Below are 13,565 nucleotides of genomic sequence, written 5' to 3' on the forward strand. Positions count from 1 at the left end.
AATTAAACTGTTAAAAATTAAACATAACATATCATTAACAAATTTAAAGTGTACTTGTTACTTACACATACATATTAACAATATGATTTTACTTCATTTTTATATTTTATATTATGATAATGTTGAATAAGTTATATTATAATTATCTACATTTAACAATGATATAATACTTAATTTAAGGTTATAAATGCAGGGAACCTTGGAAAGTTCAGAAAAAAATGGAATTAATTGAGAAATTATTAGAAATCATACATATTTAAAGTTATAAATGCAAGGAATCTTCTAAATACCAAGAAAAATATATGAATTAATGATGATTCTTTTTGATATATTACATTTTTGAGGTTACTTATACAAGAATTCATGAAGAAATCCAGAAAATGAATGGAATTATTGGATTCTTCATTGAGTAAAAACTGAATTTAAGGTTATAAATGCAGGGAATCTTGGAAATTTCAGAAAAAAAAAGGAATTAATTGAGAAATTATTAGAAATCATACATATTTAAGGTTATAAATGCATGGAATCTTGGAAATATCAAGAAAAATATATGAATTTATGGATACTTTATTGGATAAAATACATATTTAAGGTTATAAATGAAAGGAATCTTGGAAATACCAAGAAAAATATATGAATTTATGGATACTTTATTGGATAAAATACATATTTAAGGTTATAAATGCAAGGAATCTGGGAAACCCAGAAAAATATATGAATTAATGATGATTCTTTTTGAAATCATACATTTTTGAGGTCACGAATACAAGAATTCTTGGAATATTCCAGAAAATAAATGGAATTCATGGATACTTTATTGGATATAATACTTAATTTAAGGTTATAAATGCAGGGAATCTTGGAAAGTTCAGAAAAAAATGGAATTAATTGAGAAATTATTAGAAATCATACATATTTAAGGTTATAAATGCAAGGAATCTTCTAAATACCAAGAAAAATATATGAATTAATGATGATTCTTTTTGATATCATACATTTTTGAGGTTACTTATACAAGAATTCATGGAGAAATCCAGAAAATGAATGGAATTATTGGATTCTTCATTGAGTATAAACTGAATTTAAGGTTATAAATGCAGGGAATCTTGGAAATTTCAGAAAAAAAAGGAATAAATTGAGAAATTATTAGAAATCATACATATTTAAGGTTATACATGCAAGGAATCTTGGAAATACCAAGAAAAATATATGATTTTATGGATACTTTATTGGATAAAATACATAATTAAGGTTATAAATGAAAGGAATCTTGGAAATACCAAGAAAAATATATGAATTTATGGATACTTTATTGGATAAAATACATATTTAAGGTTATAAATGCAAGGAATCTTGGAAATACCAAGAAAAATATATGAATTAATGATGATTCTTTTTGAAATCATACATTTTTAAGGTCACGAATACAAGAATTCATGGAAAATTCCAGAAAATAAATGGAATTAATGGATACTTTATTGGATATAATACTTAATTTAAGGTTATTAATGCAGGGAATCTTGGAAAGTTCAGAAAAAAATGGAAATAATTGAGAAATTATAGAAATCAACATATATAAGGTTATAAATGCAAGGAATCTTGGAAAAATCTAGAAAAATATTGCATTTTACAAAGATTCTGTTAAAAATAATACATAATGAGTATATAAATGCAGGAATCTTTGAAAAATTTTGAAAAATATTGAATTTTACGAAGATTTTACCATTTTTTTTCATTTAAGTTGTAATAATGTTCAAAAATTTATATTATGATTAAAGTACATTTAACAATGATCAACTTGTTATAGTTTGAACTGTTAGAAATGAAAAGTGATTATGGTATAAGCCAATATAAAGTTAACTAGGTACATTTACATCCATATTAATAGTGACATTTTACTATTTTTTACATTTTATGTTGTAATAATGTTTAAACAGTTATATTATGAATAAACAACATTTAACAATGATTAATTTGGTATTATTTCAAGTGTAAGAAATAAAACATAACTTATTATTGACAAATTCAAAGTGAACTAAGTATTTTTACATCCATATTAATAATAAGATTTTACTATTTTTTTCATTTTATATTATAATAATGTTGAAAAAGTTATATTATAATTAATCTACATTTGACATTGATCAATTGTTTTAATTTTCACTGTTAAAAATTAAAACATAACATAATATTAACAAATTTAAAGTGAACTTGATACATTTACATACATATTAATAATATGATTTTACTATTTTTTTCACTTAATGTTGTAATAATGTTCAAACAGTTATATTATAATTAAACTACATTTAACATTGATCAATTGGTTTAAATTAAACTGTTAAAAATTAAACATAACATATCATTAACAAATTTAAAGTTAACTTGTTACTTATACATACATATTAACAATATGATTTTACTTCATTTTTATATTTTATATTATGATAATGTTGAATAAGTTATATTATAATTATCTACATTTAACAATGATCAACTTGTTATAGTTTGAACTGCTAGAAATTGAAATTGAATTTGGTATAAGCAAATATAAAGTAAACTAGGAATGTTTAAATCCATATTTATAATAAGATTTTACTTTTTTTTCATTTAATGTTTTAATATTGTTCAAATAGTTATATTGTGATTAAACTACATTTAACAATGATTAATTTGGTATTATTTCAACTGTAAGAAATGAAAACATAACATATCATTAACAAATTTAAAGTGAACTTGTTACGTATACATACATATTAACAATATGATTTTACTTCTTTTTTACATTTTATATTATGATAATGTTGATTAAGTTATATTATAATTAACTACATTTAACAATGATTAATTTGGTATTGTTTCAGATGTAAGAAATGAAAACATAACTTATTATTGACAAATTCGAAGTGAACTAGGTATGTTTACATCCATATTAATAATAAGATTTTACTATTTTTTACATTTTATATTATTATAATGTTGAAAAAGTTATATTATAATTAATCTACATTTAACAATGATCAACTTGTTTTAGTTTGAACTTTTAATAATGAAAATTTAATTTGGTATTAGCAAATATATAGTGGTTTTAGTAGGGTTACATACATATTAAAAAGAAGATTTTACTATTTTTTACATTTAATGATATAATAATGTTGAAAAAGTTATATTTCAATTACACTACATTTCACATTAATCAATTGGTTATAATTTCATCTGTTAAAAAAGAAAACACAACTTATTATTAACAAATTAAAATGAACTTGGTACGATTACATACATATTAATAATATGATTTTACATTTTTTTACATTTAATATTATAATAATGATCAAAAATTTATATTATAATTAAACTTTATTTAACAATGATTAATTTGTTATAGTTTCAACTGTTAGAAATTAAAACATAACTTATTATTAACAAGTCGCGCCAATGCACCCAACCACCAAACCCCGTCTGGAGTTATGTGGAGCAGTATTACTGGCCGAGCTTATCACTGATGTTAAAACCGAATTCGAAAGACTTGATATAAATATTCATGAGTTTGACATTTTCTTGTGGTCTGACTCCATAGTTGTGATATCGTGGATCAACAGTAAGCAGCCATTAAAATCATATGTGTCAAAACGGGTAGCGCAAATTTTAGATAATTCCGACAGTGAGCAGTGGTACCACGTTCCCACCGACTGCAATCCAGCAGACTTAATCTCCCGTGGTGTAACAGTGTCAAATCTTCAACAATGAGAAACTATGGTGGTGTTGTCCAACGTGGCTCTCAATGGACTATAACATGTGGCTAGTACAACCATCAGTTGATGAAGAAATACCAGAAGTCCGCCAAATCAATCTCGCGTTGGTGACAACGGCTCAAGAAGAAAATACCATATTAAATAAATTTTCTGAGTTGCTGCCGCTTATACGAATCACCGCTTTCATACTGCGGTTCCGCAACAATTCATTATCATTCAAAACTCAACAGTCACGGCAGTCTGGACCACTGACAGCAGTTGAAATTGAGGCAGCCAAGCTTGTATGGCTTCGTCAAGTTCAAGCTTTATCATTCCAAGATGAACTAAGTGCGCTGAGTAAGGGGAATTTAGTTTCCCCGAAAAGCAAACTGAAATTATTGAATCCATACTTAGATTCCAAGCATATTATCCGGGTTGGAGGCCGATTATCAAACTCCTCATTAACTGAAAATGCAAAGTTTCCTATTGTTTTACCATCACACCACAAGATTACTCAATTATTATTCAAATATGAACATATTCAATTATTGCATGCTGGTCCTCAAGCATTATTATCTCATATGCACCTTAGTTATTGGCCATTGCGGGGCAGAAATATATCACACATGACTGTTCATAAATGTATAACTTGCTTCAGATACAAACCTACCACTATGCAACCATTCATGGCAAATCTTCCACGAGAAAGAGTAACTGTAGAAAGGCCGTTTGCTCGGACAGGCATTGACTTTTGTGGACCAGTACACATAAAAAGTGGTGTCCGGAGGGTCACATCAATTAAGTCCTATATGCAGTGTTTGTCTGCCTAGTCACTAGAGCCATTCACTTGGAACTAGTTTCAAATCTGTCAACTGAAGCATTTTTAGCAGCCCTACACCGATTTATGTCACGTCGTGGTATGTGCTCACATATTTATAGTGACAAAGGGGCCAATTTTGTTGGCGCTAACAAGAATTTGACTGACATGTTCAAAAAGCAGAAGGGAAAGTCAATCATTGAAGACACCTTATCTAGTCAAGGTATTCAATGGCATTTTATTTGTCCGGCAGCGCCCCACCATGGTGGTATCTAGGAAGCTGCAGTGAAGTCTGCAAAAACTCATCTATATAAGATATGTCATAGCGTACTGTTAAATTTTGAAGAAGTAACTACACTACTTTGCAGAATTAAGATGGTTCTAAACTCTAGACCTCTCACACCTAATCATTTTCTAATATGAGGACCAGGGTTGTTTCCACCAGAACCTGACATAGCTGCATTTCCCGAAAACCGGTTGAGGAGATTTGATATAATAAAAGCAAAGGCACAATTATTCTGGTCAAGGTGGAGCAAGGAGTATCTGCCACAGTTGCAAAAACGTGGAAAATGGACAAAACCATGTCGCAATTTGGCTGTTGGTGACCTAGCTATCCTTCGCGAAGACAACATCCCTCCATTAAAATGGAAGCTGGTGCGCATCACTCAAACCCACCCTGGATCCGACGGAATAGTTCGAGTAGTGACCGTTCAAACTTCTAGCAGAACCACAATGAAGCGTCCAGTCACCAAACTTGCTCTTCTACCCACCGCTGAGGACGAGCAAGACTTTGGGACCCCTGTCCATTAATTGCTATTCTTCAGGCCTTGTCAACTAGCAGCATTTTCTACAACTATTTTTTTTTTGTTATTTTATTTTTATTATTATATTTTTCTTTATATTAAGCCTAGCAAATCTTGAAAGACTGTTCTTTCAAGGTGGGGAGTATGTTCGCGCTCGAACAATCGTATTATTATTATTATTTATTCTTAATTTATTATGTTGGTGACAGTGGGACTTGGCAGCAACAGCTGTTCGGGCACCACTGTCCCAAGTACGTCCTAGTCGTCGGTTAATTTTTATAATGCATTCTCTTTTACCGCAACTGCCGAGCAGTATACACGTTAGTTCAAAATTTTTATTATTTTCATGTTACTTTGTCGCAGCCGAGTCTGGGCAAAGTCACATGTTGTTTTATACTTTGTCAAAATAAAAAGTTTTTCACGTTCTTGCGCAGCCGAGTCTGGCAAGTGGTTTTCATTATATATTATACGGTCGAGTACACTGCAGGATCATTTTTATTTGGTAATATTGTTCCATATATAATTTTCTTATATTTGTATTATACTATTCTTTTTTCAATTAGGGATATCTTATTATTGCTGGCGCGTGGCGGCTAAGAGCAGCGTTCGTAATTATTATTGGTTTTTATTCTATTGATCTCCGTGTCTAGTCGGTGTATGGTTAGTGGTGTTGAAGCACATGTGCGGGATCACACCTGTTATCTTCTTATTGTATACCTTTTAACTACGGATCCCGGCATTGCTCAACCCATAACCATACTTAGGTAGGTGGTGCACCACTATCATTATTATTCTTATACCATATTATACTTTTTTTTGGTTATTTATTATTTATTATATTGCATTTGTTATATTTCATTTATTATATTGCATTTTATTATTGTAATTTGTAGCAAGAGCACTTTGTTTTTTATTTGTAATTATTATTTATTTATTGTGACATGTTTTTTTGTTGCATTATTATATTATACCTCAGTTAACATATTATTATTTTCCATTAATTTATTATAAAAAAAGTACAGTCCACTCCATAAAATTACTATTATATTATCCACCGTTAATAAACAGGCCAGCCTACTATTATTGTAGGCTCCTACGGTATCAACAGTGAACTTGGTACGTTTACATACATATTAATGATATGATTTTACTTTTTTTCACATTTGATGTTATAATAATATTCAAAATGTTATATTATAATTAAACATCATTTAACAATGATTATTTGGTTATAGCTTAAACTGTTAATAATGAAAATTTAATTTGGTATAAGCAAATTTAAATTGAATTGTTACGGTTTCATACATATTAAAAAGAAGATTTTACTATATTTTACATTTCATGATATAATAATGTTGAAAATGTTATATTTCAACTACACTACATTTAACATTGATCAATTGGTTATTATTTCAACTGTTAAAAATGAAAATTTAATTTGGTATAAGCAAATTTTAATTGAATTGTTACATTTACATACATATTAATAAGATGATTTTACTTTTTTTTCCTAAGTTCCTAAAGATTTTAAGTTGTATTTTACACTTAAGGAATTCCATATTTTTGAAGGTAAATCGTTATAAAATGGGAATAAATTAAATGAATTTAATAAACTTAATGAATTGTGTAGTGCAAGAATTTTTTTTGATCTTATGTTTAATATAATACTTAAGGAATTCCATATTTTTGAAGGAATATTGTTTTAAAATGGGAATATATTATAAGAAGAATTATAACTGTAATAAATTCTGTGATTAACGAATTATTTTTGATCCTTTGTTTAATAATACACTTAGGGATTTTCTTTTTTTTGATGAAAAATCGTTTTAATATGGTTATCCCGTAGGTAGTAATCCGTATTGATTTCTGATATTAAAGAATTATATTGGTCGTAAGCTGAATTTTATTTCTAAGGAATTCTATATTTTTGAAGGAAAATCGTTTTAAAATGGGAATAAATTTATAAATTAAATGGATTTTATAACCGTAATGAATTGTGTAGTTTAAGAATTTTTTTGATCCTATATTTAATATAATATAAAAGCAATTCCATATTTTTTAAGGAAAACTTTTTTAATACGGGAGTCTTTCATTTTGTAATCGGTGTTTTGGGCGCCAGTTCTTATGAGAACAAAATTTGATTGAATAATAATAAGATTCTTCATTATTTATAATATTAATCACAAAACAATATTTTACATATTATTTAACATCATTATGATTGAATACAATATAAAGGTGGTGTAATAAAATGTTATACGATACGGCGTATAATATTATTTATATAAAATCAATACGCGATTTTAATGTTGAATTATATTTAAGTATATATATATATATTTTGAATATAATATGAACTATTATGAAGTAATACATATATCTATTAATCGGATAATGATCGTAACAGAAATTGTCATTCATATAATAGTTTTCTAGGTACTCACAATTATCAGCTGGTACGTTGGGTGTTAAGATAACACGGGTATAGCTGTGAGCGTAATCACGACCTTGAATTGCGTGTAGCGGCGGTTACACTGTTTAATTTCGTACGTATGGTATTTGACATTTGTGCTAACAGCCTGACGGGATGTCAACCGCTCGGAGCGGAAAATACACACCCACACACACTTACGTATTAGAAACTGAGCGACGGTCGATACCGATACGACGACTATAGCAGGTATCACGTTCGCGTAATTTACGGAGAATTAATACTCGACTTGATCGCCTCAGCCTATTCTTAAGTGGACCCGGCAAAGTAGTTGTAGCTCCGCTAACCGGCCTATTTAATAGGCGGCAAAGCGATGCCTACTACCAACCAGACAGCCCATTATTCCGTAAGAATTTTGACTAGGTTTTCAAGTCGTAAGAACATTGCGTTTTGGGTAGCGCAATCAGGTCCCTTATATGCATTACCTATGGGCTCTACTGGCCGTATGTAGAGTAAGTTACTCTACATACGGAAAGACGTTATGGATCAACTACTGCGGCGGGGAAGCGCGCTCTATTGTAATAAATATGACTTATTGTGTGAAAATAATAGTTATGTACAGAAAATTATCGTTACATAGTCCCCTTTTCTTTTATTGTCTCTTTTGAACTACATATATACATGAAAACAAGACAAATCAAAGATGATAATAAAAGAAACACGTAACGCTTAAATTATTTTTTAAAAAAAAAAAGAAAAAAAATACAATGATACTGCTAAGGTGAATATGGTGTTGATACATGCCGTTCATGATGATTTCGATACTTTCTGCTGATACCACTTCTGCCTCCTCTCTTTTCGCTTCATGGTAGTAGTAGGATTCCCGGGAATCTTACAGATAGTATCCATGGTGGTTGATTGATGGATTTGTTCGACTGGTTCCTCCTGCTCGGGTTCAAGTGCTTTCTTCGTTTTTTCTGGTTGGTGGGGTATAAATTGCATAATAGTTTCTATAATATTTTTGCCGTGTATAGCCTTATTCGCTTCTTGAATCATCTTGTTTTCGTCTTTCACAAGGTTGTTTTCGCCAAGTTTCACTGGTTGACCGAATTTGTTGGTTAATACGATTGAGTCATGTAGCCGTACATAGTTTTGTATTTGACATTTAGTAATCCTGGCAGCTATTTGTCTTTGATACTGAGCTAGAGCCTTCTTCTGATCCACCGTTTTTTCTCTTCTTTGTATCACTTGTAATCTTCTAACAGATTGAGTGGTCATGTGTTTAGCTTCATGAAAGTTCTTCGGCTTGTCCTTGTTGTTATCCCTAGTATCCGGAGGAATTATATGTTGATGCCCTATACCTTTTTCGTCATCGTTTATATCCGTGTATTCGATTTCTAAGATGTCGGAATTTTCAGCAGATTCATTATCTGATCCAAATGCGTCATGGATTCGGCGTTTCATATTCTGTTGAAACTGTATGACCTCTTCATCATTCATAGAGATCTTCACCGAATAACGACACCATAGTTAATTTGTTTTGTTCCACGATAATTGCTTGAAACATCAATAATTAGAGATATGAATTATTTTATTTATAGTTATTAACCTTCTATCCCTTTACCGTCACATATATATAACACAAATATATATATACATATAAATATATATATATTTTTTATTATTATTATTATTATATTATTATCGCCGTTGTGTATCACCATTATCCTTGGGGATCATATCAGGTGATATACTGGTGTTTAGGGTTTAATATATTTTTGCATATTATAAGTGGTTGACTTCTTTTCTTCAAGTACTACCACCGTGTTATTTTTTTTTTTATTTCAATAATTGTGTATGGTCCACGGTATAATAAAAAAAGTTTCTTGATTTCGTGATCTTGTGCCGAAGAAAGTCTATGTTCTTTGACCAGTATTTGTTGACCTATAGTGTATTGTATGAATGTTTTTCCTTTGTCCAACCCTTGATTACGCAGTTGTGTCATCCTCTTCATTTTCTTGTATGCAAGTTGTATGATCACTTCGGTGTCTTCGCCTTGACCTTCTTCGGGGAAGTCCATCAATATTGTTGAAGTGTTATGGGATTACATGTTTTGCCCATAATTGCTTGCGGAGTGTATCCCGTTGTTGAATGGGTGGTGTTGTTTATTCAAAATTCGATTTTTTTATGTATGATACCCATTTGGTATGTTTGCTGTGACAATAAATCCGTAACATTCGCCCTATTTCGCGGTTTGCTCTTTCTACTGGGTTCCCTTCAGGATAATAGGTCGTTGTACGTAAGACCTTGATGCGGAGACTGTTCAATCTCTCTGTCCATTGTTTACTGTGGAAATATGTGCCATTGTCTGTTAGAATTTTCTTAAACTTACCGCATGCCGGTATATAATGCTTTTCTATTTTGCTGAGTATACTATTGGCTGTTGCTTTGCGTATTGTGTAAATCTGTATGTATTTTGCAAATACATCCAACATTACTAGTAGGTATTTTGCACCCAACTGTCCCGTCGGTAGTGGTCCTATCAAATCCAATGATACCATCGCATGTGGTCTCGAGGGTATATTTGATATTAGTGGTCCCCTGGTTCTTTTGTTGTATATCTTACTCTTTTGACAAAGATCACATGTTTGTGTAACTCGTTTGATGGTTTTCATCATGTGGCATAATTGATAATTTTTTTTTTAAGTTGCTGGTATACTTTAGTAGTACCACAGTGACCATATTATTCATGTACCTCTCTTACTAATAATGATGCCATAAATTCAGGAATCATTATCGGGCTGCTCTTGTTACTATGAGTATGAAATATCAACCCATTGTATATTTGATATGGTAATTTTTCACCGCGTTCAATACGTTGTTTGATTTTGATTATTTTACTAACTTCTTGCTGTAATTTAAATCATTTTTTAAATTGCTGACGTAATTTTTTGTTATAATGTGTTGCTACTAGTTGATTGATGATCACTTGTTGGTTGGTTTGTATTTGATCTTCTTCGGCTTGTACATATCGGGTTAATGTATCTGCTCCATTATTGTCTTTGCCCCTGATATATTTGATTTGTAGATTAAATTCTTGAAGTTGTATTGACCAACGCTTATTTGGCTAAGTGTATAATAGTATAACAATATTTATTTTGGCTTGGCAGCACAGATAAACAATATATAATGTAATATAACATAATAATATAGCTCGTCAGCCAAATTACCTGATGAGTTGATGTCTGTTAACGGCTTTGAACCAAAAACGCTATCGCCTCGGAACGCATGTATTGCACAATAAAAAAAAAGAGTATAATAGAAAAAAATATGTGGCGTTTCCGAGACGTACGACAATTAAACCACCAGCTCTAACGAAAAATTCACTGGACAATAGCATGCAATTCACGTGCTTCTGTAAGTATATTTCACCGCCCTGAAGTTGGGAAAAAATGATAAATGCTTGCACAGATTTATACTGAACGATACTTATAGAAGACTTCGACAAAAATAAATACAAAATGAGATGAGTGACGATGTGTGGTTATGATGAATTTACATTGAGGACATAAATTCAAAAACGTGATTCCAGTGAGTACCTAACGGTCACACAATACATACAGCCTGCCGTGCGTGGTGCGTGCGTCTCCGACGAGCGCAGCAGAAAAAGTAAGTAAAGAAATGGCCTTATGGTTATGTCCGGCTCACGTTACTCATTGGAAGCTAGTAACGCTTATAACAATCCACTGGTGTGTGATATGGCAACCCACTGATTGCGCTTATCAGTCACACACACACCAGAGATTATGTATTGCTACTGTTTTATACATACCTGCACGTTGAATATTAAATTTGATGCTACATAATAACGAATACATGGTTTTTCGTTGATTCTCTGCATGATACAGATAATAAAAAAGTATAATATATTTCGTATCACATATGAACTGATAATAATAATAATAATAATAATAATAATAATATGATAACATGATATTGATAACAAAGTAGTGGACTGTATAATAATTAATATAATTATATTAAAGTATAGGAACTTAGTAAATATGTAAAAACAGCTACTTAATTATAATATATGTTGTTGGGCTGGGGAATTAAATTATTTGAATTTGATTAAGCCCTAACAGATCCTATGTTTAATATAATACTTAAGGAATTCCATATTACTGAAGGAAAATAGTTTTAAAATGGAATATATCATAAAAAAATTATAACTGTAATAAATTCTGAGGTTTAAGAATCGTTTTTGATCCTAAGTTGTATTTAACACTGAAGGAATTCCATATTTTTGAAGGAAAATTGTTTTTAAATAGGAATAAATTATAAGAAAAATTATAACTATAATAAATTCTGTGGTTTACGAATCGTTTTTGATCCTAAGTTGCATTTCACACTTAATGAATTCCATATTACTGAAGGAAAATCGTTTTAAAATGGAATATATTATAAAAAAAATTATAACTGTAATAAATTCTGTGGTTTACGAATCATATTGATTTCTGAAGTTAGAACTCTTGAAAATTGTCCGTGGATAAGGAACTATTTCTTCGGGAAAATCTTCGGATGTGACCGGACACAGTAACAACTGCTGTCTTAACTCATCTTGTTCCGCATCACTCGACGTACTGTCCGGGACATTTTCCTCGGAAAAATCACACACCACGGTGGGATCTTCACTTTTGTCCGGATTATTTGCGATCCTATTTGATTTTCCATACTTCTTGTCCGGATGGTTCGAACACCTCTCCGTCGATTTGCCATTTGCCTGACTCATTGTCATGAACTGTGGTTTCTTTTTCGAAACATCGCTTTCAATGAGTTTTCTCGGGTGGCTACGGCGTTTTCTCCTGTGTTTTTTTTGGAGGCTCAAGGTTTTCACCGGATAACTCCACACTCCGGACGTCCACTTCGGGTAACCGAAGTTTTTCTCCGGAGGATTTCCGTTCTTAGCGGTTTTCACCGGTCCAGAACTCTTTTGGTCCGTTTTCTTCGGACCCTTTCCCAAGTCTCCGGTCCGTAAAGCTCCAAAGTTCCTTTTCTTCGGGTCAGTTTTGGTAATTTGTGATTCCTGTACCGGAACGTTACCAACTGCCAAAGTAGAACTTCGTTGCCTACCTCTCTTCGGACAACTCTTTATTTTTCCGCCGGTTACTTCCTGGCCGGCCGGGACCCGGCGGTCCCGCCGGTCGTTTTGGCGTTTCACGACTCCGACTTCCTCTTTGGACATGCCACTTGCCAGTGGTCATGACTACCACACACTCTACATCTTGTCCCGGAAGACAGTCGTTCCCTTGGATTAGGCACCTGGGATTTGCTAGCATGCTCAGTTTTTTTCTATCCAACCATTTTAATTTTGGTGGTCGCTGATGCTCTCTCCCGCCTTATCCGATACTACGGCTTTGCTATCATCTAAAATGTGTGCAAGCGCACGTAGTTCACTGAACGATTTCAGTTATTCAATATGTGCATGAATCTTAAATTGATCCCACATAAGCCCAACCAGAGTCTTCAATACCGCTTCTTCAGTCAGACCAAGATTTAATCTCCGATACAACTGGTACTAGTGAAAGACATATCCTTCTAGTGTCTTGGCCTTGGTCTGAGCGGTACTTAACAGTTCCGATTGCAGACTTGTCTATACTTCATCCCCGTTGAACTCTTCTATGAATTCGAATTTGAACTCTTTCCAGGGAATATTCAAAGCCCTCATGATTCCCCACCACGTTCCTGCCTGTGCTTTTAGCTGTGGTTCCAATACGGTCACC

General features: G+C 31.7%; 2 protein-coding genes across 2 annotated transcripts; both read left to right on the plus strand.

Annotated features, from left to right (window-relative positions):
• The first annotated feature begins 3,435 nt into the window (after positions 1–3,435).
• On the plus strand, positions 3,436–3,747 carry LOC114130440 (uncharacterized). The gene has a single exon (XM_027995416.2). It carries the CDS (start codon positions 3,436–3,438, stop codon positions 3,745–3,747), a length of 312 nt encoding a protein of 103 aa, XP_027851217.2.
• Positions 3,748–3,793: 46 nt separating this feature from the next.
• On the plus strand, positions 3,794–4,561 carry LOC126555610 (uncharacterized). The gene has a single exon (XM_050210507.1). It carries the CDS (start codon positions 3,794–3,796, stop codon positions 4,559–4,561), a length of 768 nt encoding a protein of 255 aa, XP_050066464.1.
• Positions 4,562–13,565: the final 9,004 nt, after the last annotated feature.

This window comes from Aphis gossypii, unplaced genomic scaffold (genome assembly GCF_020184175.1).
Source record: "Aphis gossypii isolate Hap1 unplaced genomic scaffold, ASM2018417v2 Contig00943, whole genome shotgun sequence".
Classification (NCBI taxonomy): domain Eukaryota; kingdom Metazoa; phylum Arthropoda; class Insecta; order Hemiptera; family Aphididae; genus Aphis; species Aphis gossypii.